Below are 18,101 nucleotides of genomic sequence, written 5' to 3' on the forward strand. Positions count from 1 at the left end.
TATTTTGTATTACACTGGGGGAGTACTCCTTATGTTCTTCTAGTACTAAAAGGGAGCTTATAAACAGGAGGGAAACTACTTTTTACAAGAAATAATAACAATAGGACAAGGGGAAATTGTTTTAAATGTTAAAAGGGGAGATTTAGATTAGGAATTAGGAGGAAATCTTTACTCAGAGGATGATGAGGCACTGAAACAGTCTGCCCAGAGAAGCTGTGGAAGCCCCATCCTTGGAGGTGTTTAAGGCAAGGTTGGATAGGGCTCTGGACAGCCTGGTCTAGTTTGTGGCAGCTCTGCCTACAGCAAGTCAGGGAAGGTTGGAACTAGATGATCTTTAAGGTGCCTTTCAACCTAGGCCATTCTATGGCTCTTAATTCAGGTTAAAGATATATGCAGTAATGTGCCAGGTATATATTGCAGAAAACTCGCATGAGGGAATTGGCTTTACAATTTATTTATTAAAGTCAAAATTCACTGTTGTTTTCTGTGCCAATATAAAGCATCTCGCTATAAAGTTCTTTGCCTATACTGATTGTAAATAAAGACGTCAAAGGGAATAGCCACATAAGGGTTTCAGGACTCCAATTTGTGCACATTCTAAAGACTTCAGTTGTCATTCCTTATGCTTCAGTGTGATAGTTAAGTTATGGACTGCAGAATTTACATTCATGTAGAAGCAAAACATACTGAAAATGTTGCCTATGTACGGCAATTCCATTCACAGCTGTTTAACTGATTAACAGCAACTGTTTAGCATGGGAATACTCAAACTTTCGTATTCGGTTTGAATTACTTAAGCACAGTGTAATTGACATGAATTGGCTTGCTGATGTGACTCCCATCTACAAGAAGGGCCGTAAGGAGGATCCGGGGAACTACAGGCCTGTCAGCCTGACATCAGTGCCAGGGAAGGTCATGGAACAAATCCTCCTGGGAGAGATCACACAGCTTGTCCACGGGATCAGGCCCAGCCAGCACGGGTTCATGAAAGGCAGATCGTGTTTGACCAACCTTATCTCCTTCTATGACTGGGTGACCAAACTGGTAGATGAGGGAAAGACAGTTGATGTAGTCTACCTAGACTTCAGCAAAGCCTTTGACATGGTCTCACACAGTATCCTTCTGCGGAAACTGGCTGCCCATGGCTTGGACAGTTTTACCCTCCGTTGGATAAGGAACTGGCTGGAGGGCCGTGCTCAACGGGTGGTGGTCAATGGAGTGAAGTCCAGCTGGAGACCTGTTACAAGTGGTGTCCCCCAAGGGTCGGTACTGGGGCCCATCCTGTTTAATGTCTTCATTGACAACTTAGATGAAGGGATTGAGTGTACCCTGAGTAAGTTTGCAGATGACACCAAGTTGGGAGGTTGTGTCGATCTGCCTGAGGGCAGGGAGGCCCTGCAGAGGGATCTAGATAAGCTGGATCGCTGGGCTGAGATGAATGGGATGAGGTTTAACAAGGCCAAGTGTCGGGTTCTGTGCTTTGGCCACAACAACCCCAGGCAGCGTTACAGGCTTGGGGATGAGTGGTTGGATGATTGTGAAGAGGAAAGGGACCTGGGGGTGTTGGTTGATGCTCGGCTGAACATGAGCCGACAGTGTGCCCAGGTGGCCAAGAGGGCCAACGGCATCCTGGCCTGCATTAGAAATAGTGTGGCCAGCAGGAGCAGGGAGGTGATCATCCCCCTGTACTCAGCACTGGTGAGGCCGCACCTCGAGTATTGTGTTCAGCTTTGGGCCCCTCACTACAAGAAAGACATTGAGGCCCTGGAGCGTGTCCAGAGAAGGGCAACGAAACTGGTGAGGGGTCTGGAGCACAAGTCTTACAAGGAGCGGCTGAGGGAGCTGGGATTGTTTAGTCTGGAGAAGAGGAGGCTCAGGGGAGACCTCATTGCACTCTACAACTTCCTGAGGGGAGGTTGTGGTGCAAAAGGGTCTGGCCTCTTCTCCCAGGCAAATAGTAGGACCCGAGGAAATGGCCAGAAGTTGTATCAGAGGAGGTTTAGGTTGGATATTAGGAGAAACTTTTTCTCTCAAAGGGTGGTCAGGCACTGGAATGGCTGCCCAGGGAGGTGGTGGAGTCGCCGTCCCTGGTAGTGTTCAAGAGGCGCCTGGATGAGGAGCTACGAGAGATGGTTTAGTAGCTTGTGGCACTGATAGGAATGGGAGGGTGGTTGGACTGGATGATCTTGCAGGTCGTTTCCAACCTTGTGATTCTGTGTAATTTAACAAAAGCATTAATAAGACAGAATTTTAGTCTGTTAGCTTGCTTCAAATAAACTTAGTGCTATCTTAGCATAATGTGTAATATAAGGTAGGCAGAGCTAAAATAAACATTGTTCATTTAATAGTTTCTGATTTGCCTTGTGCTCTGTTTTATATTTCAGGACTCATACTTCACAAGAGTGTGTATGTGTTTAGTTTTAATTATGAGTTTACTGGGAATTTGCAAAGAAATATTTCAGCTCATTCAGCAGGTAAATATATACAGAAATAAATTCATAAAATTAATTACAGTGTGCATGGCACTTTATATGATATTAAAATACATCTGACTTTTTTCTAATTACAAGGGAAATACGATTTATTCCTGCAAATAAGATTAAAAATGAAAAGAATACTTAAATAGATGTTATTTAATTCAGTCTCTTAATGATGAATGACTTGTAAATATGTGTCTGTCTCTCTTAAATCCTAGAAATTGAAATATTTGTTGGATTACTCCAATCTATTGGACTGGACAATTTATAGTACAAGCATAATTTTTGTGTCTTCTTTATTTATTAACACACCAGCTCATTTGCAGTGGGAATGTGGAGCAATTGCTGTATACTTGTCTTGGATGAACTTCTTGCTTTATCTTCAGCGGTAACAATTATTTAATTGCTTTGTGATAAATACTTTCAATATTTCCAGATAGTTTACATACCCGAGAACATAATTGATTGTGTTAGTCCTATTATATATTTATTTAAGCTATGCAAGTTTCTAGATTAGGATCTAATGAGGAGTATTTCTTTTTACCTGATAAACTGTAATTTTTGGTGTTTTTTATGTAAAGAATCACAGTGTGTTATGATGAATAGAAAAGAAATAACAAGAAGTATTTTGATGTTAAGTAATTGTGTATTTCTTTTAAAGAATGTCTTGAATTTCACTTAAGAAAAAAAAATCAAACAAAAGGTCATTGGCTTCCCCTTCCCCAAATAAATACTGCTACAAAAGGATGTAAATCACAGGTGGCAGAAGGAGAACAGATTATGGTTACATAACTTAAGTGAAGATAATTTCTCTTAGCAGTTAATAGAGTAAGTAGCACACCTCAGTTGTCTATATCATAATGCTCTATAAAAGTATCACAACAGATGAAATCGTGTTGTGAGTTGACATTGACTCTATTTGTTGATTCATTTCTATAGCATTTCACTGTAGTTGAAACATTTTAAGGATAAGGTTTGCCAGTAAAAGCAATGTCAAAGATATTATCTCCCTATGACATTGCATTTGTTGACAAACGTTGTACACGTGTCTGAGCTTAGATAACTAATGAATGGGCTTGTCCTCTGTCCTTTGCTGTGTTCTATGCGCAAAATGATATTGAACATAAGCAGTAAAAATCAAATTCCTTGAGTGTTCAGCCTTTTTTCTTATGGCAGATTAAATGTTATCCTTCCCTGTGTATTATTCGTTTGTTTGTAGGCTGTACAGTTACTGTATGCTTAATTTTTCTGAGTCAGGCCATCTGTTCTCAAAGCACCGTTGGCTATTGATTTCAGTAGAACTGTAGCAAATAAAAACAAACTCATTTATATTACGATTAGGTTTGCTTTACTTTCAGCTTATATTTCAGGGGGGGAAACCTTGTGCTGCTGTTTTAGCGTAACACAGTCATCTGGTCCCCGAGTCTGGCACAAAACATAAATTCCTGAGTTCAGGTTTGGGGGAAAAACTAGATTAGTCTGCTTCGTGACAACGTGTGTTCTGAGATTTGGATGCTGTGTAGGCCTGGAATGGGGTGAGCTTGTCAGAGGACAGGCTGTTGAAAACACAATCACTTTTAATAGTGCTCTAACTTCAGTATTTATTTTTTCTTATATTTTTGGTTCACTTATTGCCTAGATTTGAAAATTATGGCATTTACGTTGTGATGTTCTGGGAAATTCTGAGGACTTTGATTCGGATCGCGGTCGTTTTCTTCTTCCTGATATTGGCCTTTGGACTGAGTTTCTTTGTCCTTTTGGGTTCTCAGGTTAGTTGAGTACCATTATGATTTCTTTGTCATTTTGGATGTTGCCTTTGAATGAAGAATTTCCAAAATTACTTACAAATTTCATAGTTTTGTGGGTTTTTATTAATTTCTCTATTCTTTTTCAGCAAACATACAGCACGCCACTGCTTTCTGTAATGAAAACATTTGCAATGATGCTGGGAGACATAAATTATCACGATGCATTCCTTGATCCATTACTGAGCAATGAATTGCCATATCCGTTCCTGAGTTACACAGTTCTGATTATATTTACTTTGCTTATTCCAATCCTTCTTATGAACTTGCTAGTAAGTAAACTGCCTCTTGATATACAGAAGTGGTTAAGTGTGTGTGTGTGTGTGTGTATATACACACTTGTACACAGTTTTGACATATAGAATTACTTCAGTAATCATGTGTAACATTCATTCATGGTGTAACAAATAAATATTTTTAGTGACATCAAGTTGCCTTTCCCTTAATTGTTGCAGGGTTATCCTGTATATTTTCAGATATGTACAACTAAGTAGCTGATGAAATTTGCTGAGCTGCAAGAAGGTCTTCTCTATTTCTTGTGTTTGGCTCTAGAATAGGCAGGAGCATGGCCTTCTCTCTCTGTAAGGAGTAAAAAAAAAAAAAAAAAAAAAAAAAAGCTTCTGCGTATATAAAGAGTGCATAAATATCAGAAGAAAATGTTTTTCTTCTTTGCTGAGGCATAGTCCGTCTGTTCTCTGCTACACTCTGACTTTACACTGACATTGGAAGAAATGTAAGAGCTAGGGATTAGGGATATAGTATGCACAAAGGAGTTATGTTTCCAGATTCAAGTGCAACAAGTTGAACTTTAAATTGTGTTTAAATGTAACAATTACAATTGAAAGTACAGATCAGATTATTAAAAAAAAAAGAAAAAAAAAAAGACCACCCACAATAAAAATTTTTCTTGTATCTTTGATCCTGTGCTGTATTTTTAGATTGGTTTGGCTGTTGGGGACATAGCTGAAGTGCAAAAATATGCTGCCCTCAAAAGGATTGCAATGCAGGTAAGTAGAAACACGTGGAAACACAACTGTAGGAATTATCACTGCTAGAAAACCATCCAAATAATTAGCTAATTTATCACCCTCATCATTAACTAACAACTTCGCATCTCTGTAAAGCAAAGTTGAATATGGGCATTCTATCCTAACCCTTATTTTCAGTTGTCTGCATTTGTGCACTAAGAAGATACTTTGCAGTGCCAGGTATAACTAAGGAACTTAGTAATATTTATAAACGTATTTAGATACTTTAATATATATAAAGACTTAGCAGAAGTGAAGTAGAAGTATAAGGGCAGTTCTTATGACAATTAATGCTTTCCACTTGTTGAGGTATTTTGTTGCCAAGAGGGAAGAAGAGGGAAAAGTGGTATCTTGCAACTTCAGATCTTTATTGAGCGTGTAACCTTTTGTGTGTTTTTTTCTGTAACAGTCTGCAGTAGGCTTATACTGGATATCCTTTTTTTTTTTTTTAATAGATGTCTATGTTCAGTATTTCTGTAGCATTTTTAATAGACATACATGCTTAGTATTTCTGTAGCAATGTGAGAATAAATGGAAAGTTAGCATCTCCTGAGAAGACACTCATATAACGCACTTGCATTGCTTGCAGGAGTATTTTCCTTACAGTGATTCCTCTGGCTTCTTAATCTGTACTTGCTCTGTCATAACCTAGGAAAAGGGTATAGGACAGTTAAAGGGAAAGATCACCCTCATTATTGTTTAGTCTCAAAATCTTTGGCTATGAAGTATTCAGGCTTTGAACCTTTCTGTAATCTATACTGCAACCCACAGAGTAATGAAATATTCCAGTCACAGTAAATTCAGTTACACAAGAGTTTACTCAGATCTAAAACTATTTCAGTTTTAAGAGTGCATAGCTGTGTGGAATAATCAACTCTACGAAAAACTATATACTGCTTTGACTACATGGTATTCTAGTGTCTGGACTACGTGAATCAAATATTATACCATAGAGTGCTGTGTACATATCCTCTGAGATGTGATGCTTGTTGATTTGAATATACTAACATAATGGTTATTTTCATGATATAATGTGTCCCTATCTTAAGAGAATATATCTTATTCTAAATGCAAAATAATGTTTAGGTTAATCTTCACACAAACTTAGAGAAGAAGCTGCCATTTTGGTTCCTAAGTCGAGTGGACCAGGAATCAATCACAGTCTATCCTAACAGACCACGATACTGTGGATTTATGGTAAGGTTGTGAATAGTTGACTCTAGATTTTGTACTAAAATGTGGTATGATTAACTTAGATCATTAATTGGATCGTTAATTGATATCAGTGATAGCATGACTATCTGATGTTAAAGTGGCAGATCAGTTTGAGTACAGCCTAATTTATTCAGCTATAATTAGTGCTTTGAATTCTCAGTGATAGGTGATGTTATTGGTCAAGAGAAGTTACAGAAGTTATTCAGACTGAAAATGTAAGTACTCACTTCTGTTTTCTTTATATCTATTTGTCTACTTTTAATTCCATCTGCTGTTGGTAGACTGAATTTTCTGATTAAGCATATTTGGCAATGGGAATGTTTAGTATTCTAAAACTAACTTTATACCTGAAACTACTTTTAGCATTAAGAACATATTGGGGCTGGTACTGTTTACCCATTTAGGGTTATTTATCTGTTTTCAGATTACAGTACTTTATTTCATTTTGATACCATGTTTTATTTAGAGTGTATTCCAGTATTGCTTTGGGTGTGAGGACTCTACCACAGATGCACAGAGCACTGATACAACATTAGAATTGGAAGTTCTGAAGCAGAAATACAGGTATACGTTGTCTTATTACTGTAGCAGTCAGTAGAGCCCTGTATCACAAAGGTATTGCCATTTTAAAATAGCATTCTAAAACTCAACGCTTAATCCGCAAAGTAAAATTTAATGTATCAGTTGTCCTTAAATAAAGTTCAGCGGTATGGTAACTTAATTTGTGTTCTGTAATGTATTTACTTTAGTAAATACTTTAGAAAGTGCTGAAGAAATATTTTTCTCCTATGGCAGAAAGAGGATGGGCTTGTTTTCCCGTTGGAGTGAACTATATTAATAAGGAAAAGGCACACTCATTTCCAAATTAGAGGTTTGTGTATGGAAGTTTTCCAGAGTTATTCTAAACTCACAATTACTGTCATTCCAATTGGTTTGCAGATACACGCAATCCTTTGAAACCAAATGACGAAGCTTATTCTATTTTCAAATTGTTTCTTTTTCTTTTTTCTTCCTCTTAGGCTCAAAGACATATCGACGCTGTTGGAAAAGCAACACGACCTCATTAAACTGATTATACAAAAAATGGAGATAGTGTCAGAGGCTGAGGATGAAGACAGCAATGATTTATTTCAGCACAAATTTAGGAAAAGGCAGTTAGAACATAGGAATAGTAAATGGGATACAGTGTTGAAAGCTGTTAAATCAAATGTGCCTAACCCAAGCGCAGAAAAGAACAGCACCTTCTTGTAGACTTCTTGTGATACCGTGTTATATTAACATTTTGTTTTTCTTTAGGGTCAATTCTCTATGCCTGTGCATAATATCAGTGTGATACAGTATTTATTCAAGTAAGAAAACAAGGCCAGATCCAAAAAAGAATGTAGGTGCTCAAAGCAGTATTTAAGGAGATTTAAGATGCCTACATCTAAAACTGTGATCCTAAAAGAGGCTGACCAATCAGGAAAGTGCCTAACTCACCAGATGCCAACCTTGCTGTCCTTACAGTTCTTGAGGCTTCTATCTAGGTCAGTTCCTGGATTTGGCCCTGATGCTCTTAGTCATCTGCTTAGAAATGTGGGTTTTTTTAATTGTTACAATTATTTTTTAGAACTTTTACAAGTTCAAACTGCAATTCATCAGATGTTTTGAGAGATCCAATGGGCTTTATGTAGGCTACAGCAGGGGTAAAGGACTAACTTGACTGATCCTTTGGAAACTTTGCTGAGTAAGAACTGCAGGATCAGACCTGAAAGATAAAAAAATAAGATTACGAAGATGCAGTGTAGGATAAGAATAATTTCCTTTTCTGGATACCTACATGCAATTCTCAGAGGGATCATTTGAACTTGCATGCATATAGCAGTGGTAGAATGACATGCTGTATACTAGTAATTTGCCACTTACTGTCCTTATATCATAAGAACTGACTTTGTTTCTTTAATCTGCACTCTGGTTTTGTTGTTTGTTTGCTGGATATTCAGTGCATTATGTAATATACAGTAACAGACCAAATGTGGAAATAAACATGAATTAAACTCTGTTCAAGTATCTGAATATATTTGTTTCAAAAACAGTGGTAATAAACTGGTTATGTCTGTATATGGTAACAGTGTTCTGTGATTTGCTTTTGAATTCAGACAACTTCTTTAACAGTTTTAATATATATTCTCCATTTAAGGAACAGTTATGATTCTAGTTTATTCTAAAGCAAGGCAGCTACCAGAAATCAGTTCACAGCGTACAAAAGTTCCTTAAGAACGACAGGAAGATGTGCTGCTGATTAGTAAAACTTGAGTCTTAAAATTTCTATGGATGATACTCTTTTCAGTAGGAAAAATTATTTCTCATCCAACTGCCTTATGCCATCTTTAAGACTTTGTATTCTTACATGGTAAAACAGTGATAGAGAGAGATTATGACTGTTTTTGCCTGTTATTCTGCTGTTACTAAGGTGAGCTATAGTGCATCTGCAGCTTCTTCTGACAGCTGCAGAGCTGCTGGAACAAGTCCAGAGAAGGGCCACAAAGATAACTGGAGAGCTGGAGAGCACCTCTCCAATGAAGAAAGGTTGAGGGAACTGGGCTTGTTTAGCTTGGAGAAAAGAAAGCTCCCAGGAGACCTCACTGTGACCTTCCAATACTTGAAGGGAGCATGGAAACAGGAGGGGGAATGGCTGTTTATGAGGGTGGATAGTGATAGGTGAAGGGGGAATGGCTTTAAACTGAGACAGGGGAGGTTTAGATATTAGGATGAAGTTTTTCACACAGAGGGTGGTGACGCACTGGAACAGGTTGCCCAAGGAGGTTGTGGATGCCCCATCCCTGGAGGCATTCAAGGCCAGGCTGGATGTGGCTCTGGGCAGCCTGGTCTGCACATAGCAGGGGGTTGAAACTCGATCATTGTGGTCCTCTTCAATCCAGGCCGTTCTAAGACTGTATGAAATGTCCAGGTCCTCAACTAGGAAAATATTAAGCTAACACTAGATGGCAGTGAGTGATAAGATTTTTGAATAAGTAAATTGAGCCTAAGTACTTAGTTTTAAGTTAAAAGAGTCAACAGTGTGGTTACAAAAGAAGCAAAATAGTCATCATTCATAGTTTTGAGGTTTGAGCCTTTCAAGCCTGTAAGCAGAACTCTGATGTGTTTATACACAGCAGACTCTCAGGGTAGGGTTTTAATCTGTTCTATCTTTCAGCTTACAATTTGAGAAATGGTTTTGTTTTTAATTTAACAGGCTTTGCTACTTTCATTCATTTAGCAGCTCTTACAGTGGAAAATATGGATAACCGTATCCATCTTTCCCATGTGCATGTCCAAAGCTGACCCTGAAAATACTGCATAGTTTGTCTGCATAGAGGACGATTTGATGTTGGAAGTTAAGGTTCTGTATCTCTTAGTGATTTTAGTTTATTTACTGTGACTTAGCCATAGCAGGCTTGCCTCTTGTTGAATAGGTATTGGGATCTATTGATGTATTATTTTAGGTGTTTCTCTTGGTTTTAGTATGCACTCTCAGACTGACATGGCCATCAGAATAGTGTGGCAGAGGAATAATATTTTCCATTGTGGTGATAGAGGACTAATCAAACCCAGGGTGGTACAAAATCTCACAGTGGTTGGGATCCATACAGCACCTGTTAATTCAGCCATCCTTGGGTTCCAGTATGTTAACAAATGTGTAAACAATTTTTTTTTATTAAAAAAAAAAAGTAAAACAAATACAACAATTTTGGCCAATAGATTTTATATGCAGAAGTGAATGTGTCTGAAGACTGTGACTGGTGTTGATGTGTCTCTGATCTTCATCACCCGCTTCCATTTAACGAATATGAATAATGCTTGATGCTAACAGATCTGCGGCATGTACTTGAACGCATGTAACTCATCTTTTACTTCACTGATTTCTTTCAAATTATTTTTCATTTTCACCACTTCAGAATCCTAGCAGTCTTAAAATATCCAAACACCAGAAGGGTTTCCATGATTTCACTGTGGCTAATTGAAGAGGAAGTTAAACCAGGCAATGTGCAATCAGTGGTGGAATTGTTAATCCACACAGAAAAGCTGCCTGCTGTTCATGCCCATTACAGAGGGCTCTGGAGGCACACGTAGGTACCATTTCTCTCTTTCATGGCTGTATATCAAGTGTTTCTGATAGTGAGGGTAAATAGTGCAGTTCATTTCCCACTGCTCAGCAGCACTGGCAGTGTATTCTCCTCAAAGAGAATGACAACACGGGTCAGACAATGGCACCATCTGCTTCCACCAAAACCAGTCTGGGGCATATTTTAAGGAGTTCTTCCTGGGAGGATAGGTTTGTGCCAAAGGTCACCAACTGGGACAAAAAAATCCGTGCCATTAATGTATGATTTTGCAGACTGAAACGAATCGGCAGTCCCATGCAATATCAGTGGCAGAAACCAGAAGTCCAGGGCCCTGGTTTTATAATGAAAGCATCAGGCCCACCCGACACCGTATGTGAATAAAATCTGTTGGAGCAATGAAATCCCTCCTTACAAGGGAACCTGAGAATTCTCTGACAAGAGGATTTAAAATGGATTAGAGAGAGACTGTTTTAGGACAGGGAAAACCCAGAAGGTAGGAAACAACCTCCTTCAAACTGTTCAGAGAGCATACTCATGGCCTTCGTGTGATCTACTGCTACTGGGACAAAGACAGACCACCATCATTTGGGGTTAGTCTGTGCAGGGCCATAAAGATGCTGACATCTTTCTGGTTTAGAAAGGAAAGAGCTTGGAAATGCAGCCAAGGCAAAGCCACGATAATCAAGAGAGAAAATGCTGTGGACACTTAAACAAGTAGCTCAGAAGGGGATTTATATTGTGACGGTAATGCTTGGTTTAATAATCAAGATGAAAGAGGGAAACAATAGAAGTGAATGAGAAGTAATGCATTTTGTATGAAAACTGAGAATTCTGCTTTAGAAAGCAGAACAAAACTTAAAGCCATTCATTTCAGAAATTAATAATAATATTTGTTAGTATTTATTTACCCGTAAAGGTGACTGCAGTATGAAAAGGAAACTGGGGACTGACAAGAGGGCCAGCAATAAAGGAGAGAAAGTGGGAGCAGCATGGACCTTGGTAATCTAAGAACTGAGTGCTCCAAGAGGCTGCGTGCCCAGACTGAGCACAATAGCAGTGCTCAAGGAACATCAAAATCAGCTGCACTCCACCGTGTGAGATCGAGGACAGGTAGAGTTAAGATCACTTAAAGTTTTAAACCATGAAGCACGCTTCTCAGTTCAGTCCTAATGACAGTGCCAAGAGCTGGCACTGCCTGCTGGTGTGATATAGAAAGGAAGCAAGGAAGCAATGCTGTGATAAATGGGCATCATGGACTGTGGGGTGATTTCTTCTTGCTTGAGCCAACTTATTTCCTGCCAATTCAGATTTTAATGTTTCTTGGCATGTTATCCCCATACCCATGATAATTACAGTTGTATTAAATGGCTGTAAGTAATCATGGTAAAAATTAACACTGTAGCTGTTGCTGTGTCATGGAGAAAAGAGCCTGTATTATGAAGTGTTTGATCCAGCTCTTTTCAGACAGAAGGCAGCATCCATGCATGTGCATGAAGAACTGGTGCATTCGCCTCAGTGAAGTGAAGGGATTCTCAGTGCGAAGGGTAGCTGCTCTCTCCTAGACTGAAACAGTTTGTGAAAAAAAGATATTGGGCTTTTAAGAATGCAAAGAAATTAATTTCCATTAGCACTGATCAGCCTAGTTTTTGACACTAGGGCAGTGCTCCCTCAGAAACATTCCTTGCTCTGACCCCAGTGCCATATATTGAGCCTCTTTCCCCACTGCACTCATGGCCGGAATGCTGCCTCCAACCATCCTCAGTGCCCATCTCAGTGCTAAGCTGTGAGAGCAAAGGTGGTAAACAAGATTGGGTAGGGCTTTTAAGCATCCCCAGAATTCCAAGAAGTCATCAAAACAATCAAATTCCAAAATCAGAAAAAATAGGCAGAGCTAGATTAATGTTTTCATGTTGGATAGAGTTCTCAGTGAAGGCACTGCTAGCCTTACCCTGAAAGCAAGGTATCTGCAGGCAACAGTTTAATATGTATTATATTTTGGGTAAAAGTTGGGAAGCCGAGAGATCTTACCGTCCAGAACCTCAGTTTACTCCAATAGGATCTTGCTCTCATGTGCCTGTGGTGATGACAGAAACACATATTTCAGCTCTTTAGTATGATGACTCCACTGCAGTAACAGGAATGGATGAGAAGCAGCTTTGGTTCTGCAGAATGTCTGAGTTCCCTCTGGTCTATTCCACTACAGAGTCACTGCACCAGGGTGTTACACATAGAATCTAAATAGAAGATTCCCTCTGCAAAACAAACAAATAAAAGATAAATTAAGAGTTTGCAGGCTTAAGACAGGTATTGCTGGGAGCATTATGAAGAGGAACAAAGAAGAAATATTTGTTCTAGTCGAACGCATTATTGTTATCCATCAGCACAAGCTCATTTCTCACATTTATTATGACACATATGGAATGCAAACTACTTAGAGAAGAAGATAGATATGTGGATACTGTTCCTTCATCCTAAAAGATAAGAATAAAATCATCGCCTTCTAAATGTTCAATCAGTTCAGAGATGTTTGGTTACCATCGTGATCAGCCTCTACCAAAAGGCAAGTACTAACAAACTGCAGCCATTACTCTCTAGTACATGAATTTGTAAATATCGTTACTAATTGTTGATAGGGAATGTAACTTTTAGTGTAGAAAGAGAAATGTACCATGGTTTGAGTGCTCTGACCAGTCTTCAAGGGCTCGTTAGGCTCTTTTTTTACAGGTTGGCCTCACTTCACTTTGTTTACAGTCAAGTTAAGTACTGGTCTAGTAGTTCTGCCTGTTGTCTTTTCAGAAGTAGTTTTGTCTGTCCTTCAGCACAAGACCTTGGTTTTTCCAAAGCAAGGAAAGGCTAATTACTGACAATCAGAGAAAAGTTAAAACAGACAATTGGAGTAAGTATGGAATATGTGAAGTAAGCCCATGACCAACAGTCCATGTCAAATGAAATGCTCTTTAACAAAATGCATACCTGGAAGAAGATATGTCCTCAGGACAATACTGTTATATTCAGCAGAAGAGACATCTTGGCCTGATAGAGTTGCCTAAGGGTTGGATCCTTGCTCTGGCACTGTGCAAGAATCAAGCTCTCTATGAGATGCCTCTGTTTCATTCAATCAAAAAGCAAACTAGCTCACTGCTGGAGGAAACAGAGACTTCTTCAAGCTAAGCAAAAGGATTTGTTACTGTAAGCATATCTGAACTTCTGATGGTAGTAACACCTTGCACACATAATGAAATAATGTCAATTTTTTAATTACATGCATTACATATAATATATCCTTAATTTATCTATCATATATGGGTGAGAGTGTGAATGTCAGCCCTCTCCATCAAATGTTCATAGGAAATGCTCTGGGCAGGTGTACCTTGTTTGGTTTTGAGAGGAGTCTGACATTTCAAATCCATATTTCTTGGAAATCTGATCTAAGTTAGGGCATTGACTTTCTCTTCCTTGAGAAAGCCTGTTGATATTCCTATAAAACATGCACTACTTTGTGAAGAATTTTCACAAAGGAAAAAACAGGGAGTTGTGCATTACCTCAGCCTTTAGCTTCAACCCAAGAAGCTCTGCTAATTAATAGAGATGGGCTGATTTCATTTCATGGCAGACTGTTCCCTAGCTAGATATTGTAAGTCCACCTAAAAAAATCTCCATTATTTCATGTTTCTTAATTAATATATTAAACTAGCCAAAGGATTTCAGCCACTTTTCATTCCTTCTTATGAAAGAAATAAATGATATTTTGTTTTGAAATATTCTCTGTTACTCTTTAAACTAGAAATACTTTCCTATTTTCTTTTAAAATAAAAAGGAAAGAAATACTGGGGGTGTAAAAATACATGCTACAGTTGTGACAGATGAAAAAGAAAGAAATGACCACAATCGGAGAGAGGCTGCAACCCAACCTCCTGCCCTCCAGGTAGGATAGGTCTTGGGGTGGGAGGGCTGAAGGCATTTTGAAGGCTGGGCTGTAGTAAGTGGTTGGAGAATGGAAGAAAGTGTTTCCCACAGAGAGCAGTTACAGGAAGGTGAAGAGGGAATTTGTGTTTCTAAATGCTGTAAGAGGATCTCAGAAAGTGAAGGTGACTGATAGCTGTGGCCTGAAGTTGGGAAGTCTCTCCTAAGCTCCTGGTGTCCATTTATACCTTATTCCAAACCCAAATGTTTCTTTCCTACAGATCTTATCTGCCTCCACAGCAGCTGTGAGGTGGATTTGGGATGTCTTCTTCACCTGAGAGCAGTCATGGTACCAACAACACCACAGGGAACAGTAAGCATAGGCTGGCACAGGGGCTTCCTTGTGGGTATGTAAAATGGGTTTCTACAGATAGCATAGGCGAGTGAACACACACTGTTAAATTTACTATTTTCTCAACTGTGTGGCCTACAGATGCATCAAGATCAACATGGTGTTAGTGAACATTAAATCAAGGAAAAGGAGGTGCTGAATAGCAAAGGGTCCAGTGCAAATATAAAGGTTAATTGACCTACCCTAGCACTGTGGCAGCTAGCTTAGAGGGCACTCATCACATCTGGGCTTGGGCAGCAAAGTTTTCAGTGCCAGAAAACTCCTTCGGTTTGGCTGGTGAAAGTGAAGGCAAGGGGTACCAGAGAATTTAGGATGGAGCACAACAGTCCACAAGCAAGAACTGTGAGTCACCAAGGAGCTTTGTTTGTTTTGCAGCAGAGCCATAAAAGCATCGTCCACTTATCTTGAATAAACACAACAATGCACAATTTTTTCCCGAGGAACTCATAAAACATGCATTAATGATTCCAGAGATAAACAATTGAATTCTATCTCCAGCATGCATGTTTTTTGATTTAAGAGCCTGCTTTTTAATTTTCTGCCTATGATCCTACTTCACAATATAGCCGTAAAATAAAGACCAAATGATTGGCAAAGGGCTTGCTCTTGAATTAGGAAATAAGTAATAATGCATTCCTGGGCTTGAGGATTTCTTTCCTCTTCGGCTTTAGAAAGTTAAAGTGTCCAGCTAGGGAGGAATAAGAGGTTGAAAGAAAAATAAAAATAAACATCACTTGAACTTAGATATTTGGTTTATTTTATGATGTATCTAAATAGTTAGGGTCATAAAAGGCAAAATTCTTCAGTGAGAAAATATAAAGAAAATGTAAAGTGCGGTTGGTCATTTTTAGATTCAGAAACCTTGATAATTTTGTGCCATCACAGCTCCTGGTCTGTCCTAGTGTACGTATTTGAATTGTACTGCATTGGACAACAGCCATTTCAAAATGGGGAATGAATGTTCCTTGTTATTCTGGTCCCTATGGTAATCCACTATTGATTTTCATAATTCAGGTGATTATTCCTTTGAGAATCTTGCCTGCAGATGGTAGTTCTTGTACAGCTGCACGTTATGTCCCTGTGATGGGTTTCCTGTGCCCTGAACCAGACCAGATAACCTACTCTGAGTCCTCTCCCCTGTCCTTGCCCAGAGGTTCAACTGTATCTCTACCAAGGGGCACATATTGCTATTCTGATGTTTTATTTGAATGGAATGAGATAGCCTTGGGAAAATTTATTTCAAATAGTTCACTTCTGGGTTATTAGGGCTGTTTTTACAGTTAATCTTCTGTAATTGTCTGTTACATTCACCCTTCACATTGTCTATGAGTTTAGAAAATGCTTGAAGTGCCTACGGACTGCAGGTGGCAATCCTAGTCCCTGGCTGCTGTCATGCATATTCCTAGCCTGAAAAAAATTTGGGTATAGCTGGAAAATTCACACAATCCAAAATTATGCCACTTTTTAGAACATGTAGGGTGTCTGAGAATATCCATTGAAGAATCACCAGCAACATTTTGCTCCATTTGACAGAGCTCAACACCTTGTTAGATGAAGGAGGAGTGAACTGTCATACCTGACTGTGCATGAACAGAAAGAGGGATCTCTTCACTATTCAAAATACAATTTGGGTTGTTTTTTTTATGGAGAAGTTTGGGTTTTTTGTTTTTTGTTTTTTGTTTTTTTTTTGCTACACTGGCCATTGCCAGAACCTCTGCTCCTCTAGAGATGGCCCCAGGACTTTATTGACCCTGCTGGAGGGGTGCAGCAGCCAGGAGCACAAAGCAGAAGGTGCTGCAACAGGGGGCTCTTATTCCAGGATAAAAACAACCTCCCAGAACAGTGTTTGTCCATGTGCTTGCACCAGTCTGCTGGGAAACTTCCAGCTTGTTGCAGAAACTGGGCTTTTGTCAACATTGACATTTGCTGGTTGAGTGGCATGTGTTCTTCCAGCAACACAACCTCAGTATGCTTATAAGGAGAAGCATATGTCTTACTGTGTTGGTGTTACCAAAATAGGAGGGTTTTCAAGATCACCTTCTACACTAGAACCAGCAGTGCAGTGACTGGCAAGAAATGTGTAACAGGTGGCACAGCACTAGAGTGTGTGTGGTCTTTCACAAATTGAAGCCAGATGAGGTTTCCTGACAGGCTGGAGTTGCAGAGCCCCACAGATGCCCTGTCTGTAAGGTCTCCTGCTAGCACTTTGCAACATTAGCAGCACAGCTCACAGTCCTGGGATGGAAGGGTGGTGTGACTGCCCTCAGAGCCACCGGTGTTCATCCCCACCTCATATTTTGCTGTTAGTCTGATTAATGACTGCATAGAAACCACAGCAACATAGCCACCATGGGTGCAAGGCTCACAGCTTGTTAAGAGCAAAGATTCATTTTACTTCAGAGAGCTTGAGCTTAGCTTCCAAGCATGGCTTGACAGATGCAACACCTTGAAGATGATTCAGGCATAGTCAACATGATGTATAGACTAAAGGAAAGTCACTCCTGATCAAGAAGAAAGGATGGAAAACAGTAGCTGCTCTTCACAACTCGTAAATTAATTCAGATGTTAGTACTGACAGCTTTGATTTCTTCCTCTACTATTCTGACCCTTTTAATTGGCCTCCCCTGTGCTGGTTGCTGCTCCTCCTCTCCTCTCCTCTCCTCTCCTCTCCTCTCCTCTCCTCTCCTCTCCTCTCCTCTCCTCTCCTCTCCTCTTCCTTTCTTTTTTCCCTTTTTCTTTTCTCCTCTCCTTCTCCTCTCTCCTTCTCCTTTGTTTTTTTTTCCCACCCAGGAAACTAATGGACTAACGGGCTTCATGAACACTTTATGGCATCTTCATGAGGTGACTGCTTTTAAAAACTTGACACAAGCAAGAAAAGATTAGCACATACTTGTTGTATTGTTTAAAAATGTTTTCTACAAAACGTTTTTTCACCTGAAAACACTGCCTCATAAAAATATTGATCACACACAAGAAAATAAACATTTCAAAAAAAGATAAATTTTGAAAGCATCTTATTTTTGATATTTTTTCAGTCAGAAGGTGTTGCTAATTTTACTGATCTTACTTTTGACAATTGAGTTTACCGTATACATAAAAAGAAAAATATTGAAAATATACCACAATGATTGAAAGTAGGGATCAGACTTCATTAC

At 39.2% G+C, this 18,101-nt stretch overlaps 1 protein-coding gene across 1 annotated transcript in view; it reads left to right on the top strand.

Annotated features, from left to right (window-relative positions):
• The window catches only part of TRPA1 (transient receptor potential cation channel subfamily A member 1), a gene marked incomplete at both ends in the record, with an annotated part of 33,408 nt that extends 25,632 nt beyond the window's left edge, over positions 1–7,776 (top strand). The window contains 8 exons of the mRNA XM_079533251.1: positions 2,385–2,474; positions 2,696–2,865; positions 4,117–4,246; positions 4,372–4,554; positions 5,221–5,289; positions 6,397–6,507; positions 6,992–7,089; positions 7,545–7,776. Coding sequence (XP_079389377.1) covers positions 2,385–2,474; positions 2,696–2,865; positions 4,117–4,246; positions 4,372–4,554; positions 5,221–5,289; positions 6,397–6,507; positions 6,992–7,089; positions 7,545–7,776 — 1,083 coding nt within the window. The remainder of the gene's footprint in view (positions 1–2,384; positions 2,475–2,695; positions 2,866–4,116; positions 4,247–4,371; positions 4,555–5,220; positions 5,290–6,396; positions 6,508–6,991; positions 7,090–7,544) is intronic.
• Between the last annotated feature and the right edge of the window lie 10,325 nt (positions 7,777–18,101).

Source organism: Tetrao urogallus, assembly GCF_951394365.1.
Source record: "Tetrao urogallus genome assembly, chromosome: 3".
Taxonomy (NCBI): Eukaryota; Metazoa; Chordata; class Aves; order Galliformes; family Phasianidae; genus Tetrao; species Tetrao urogallus.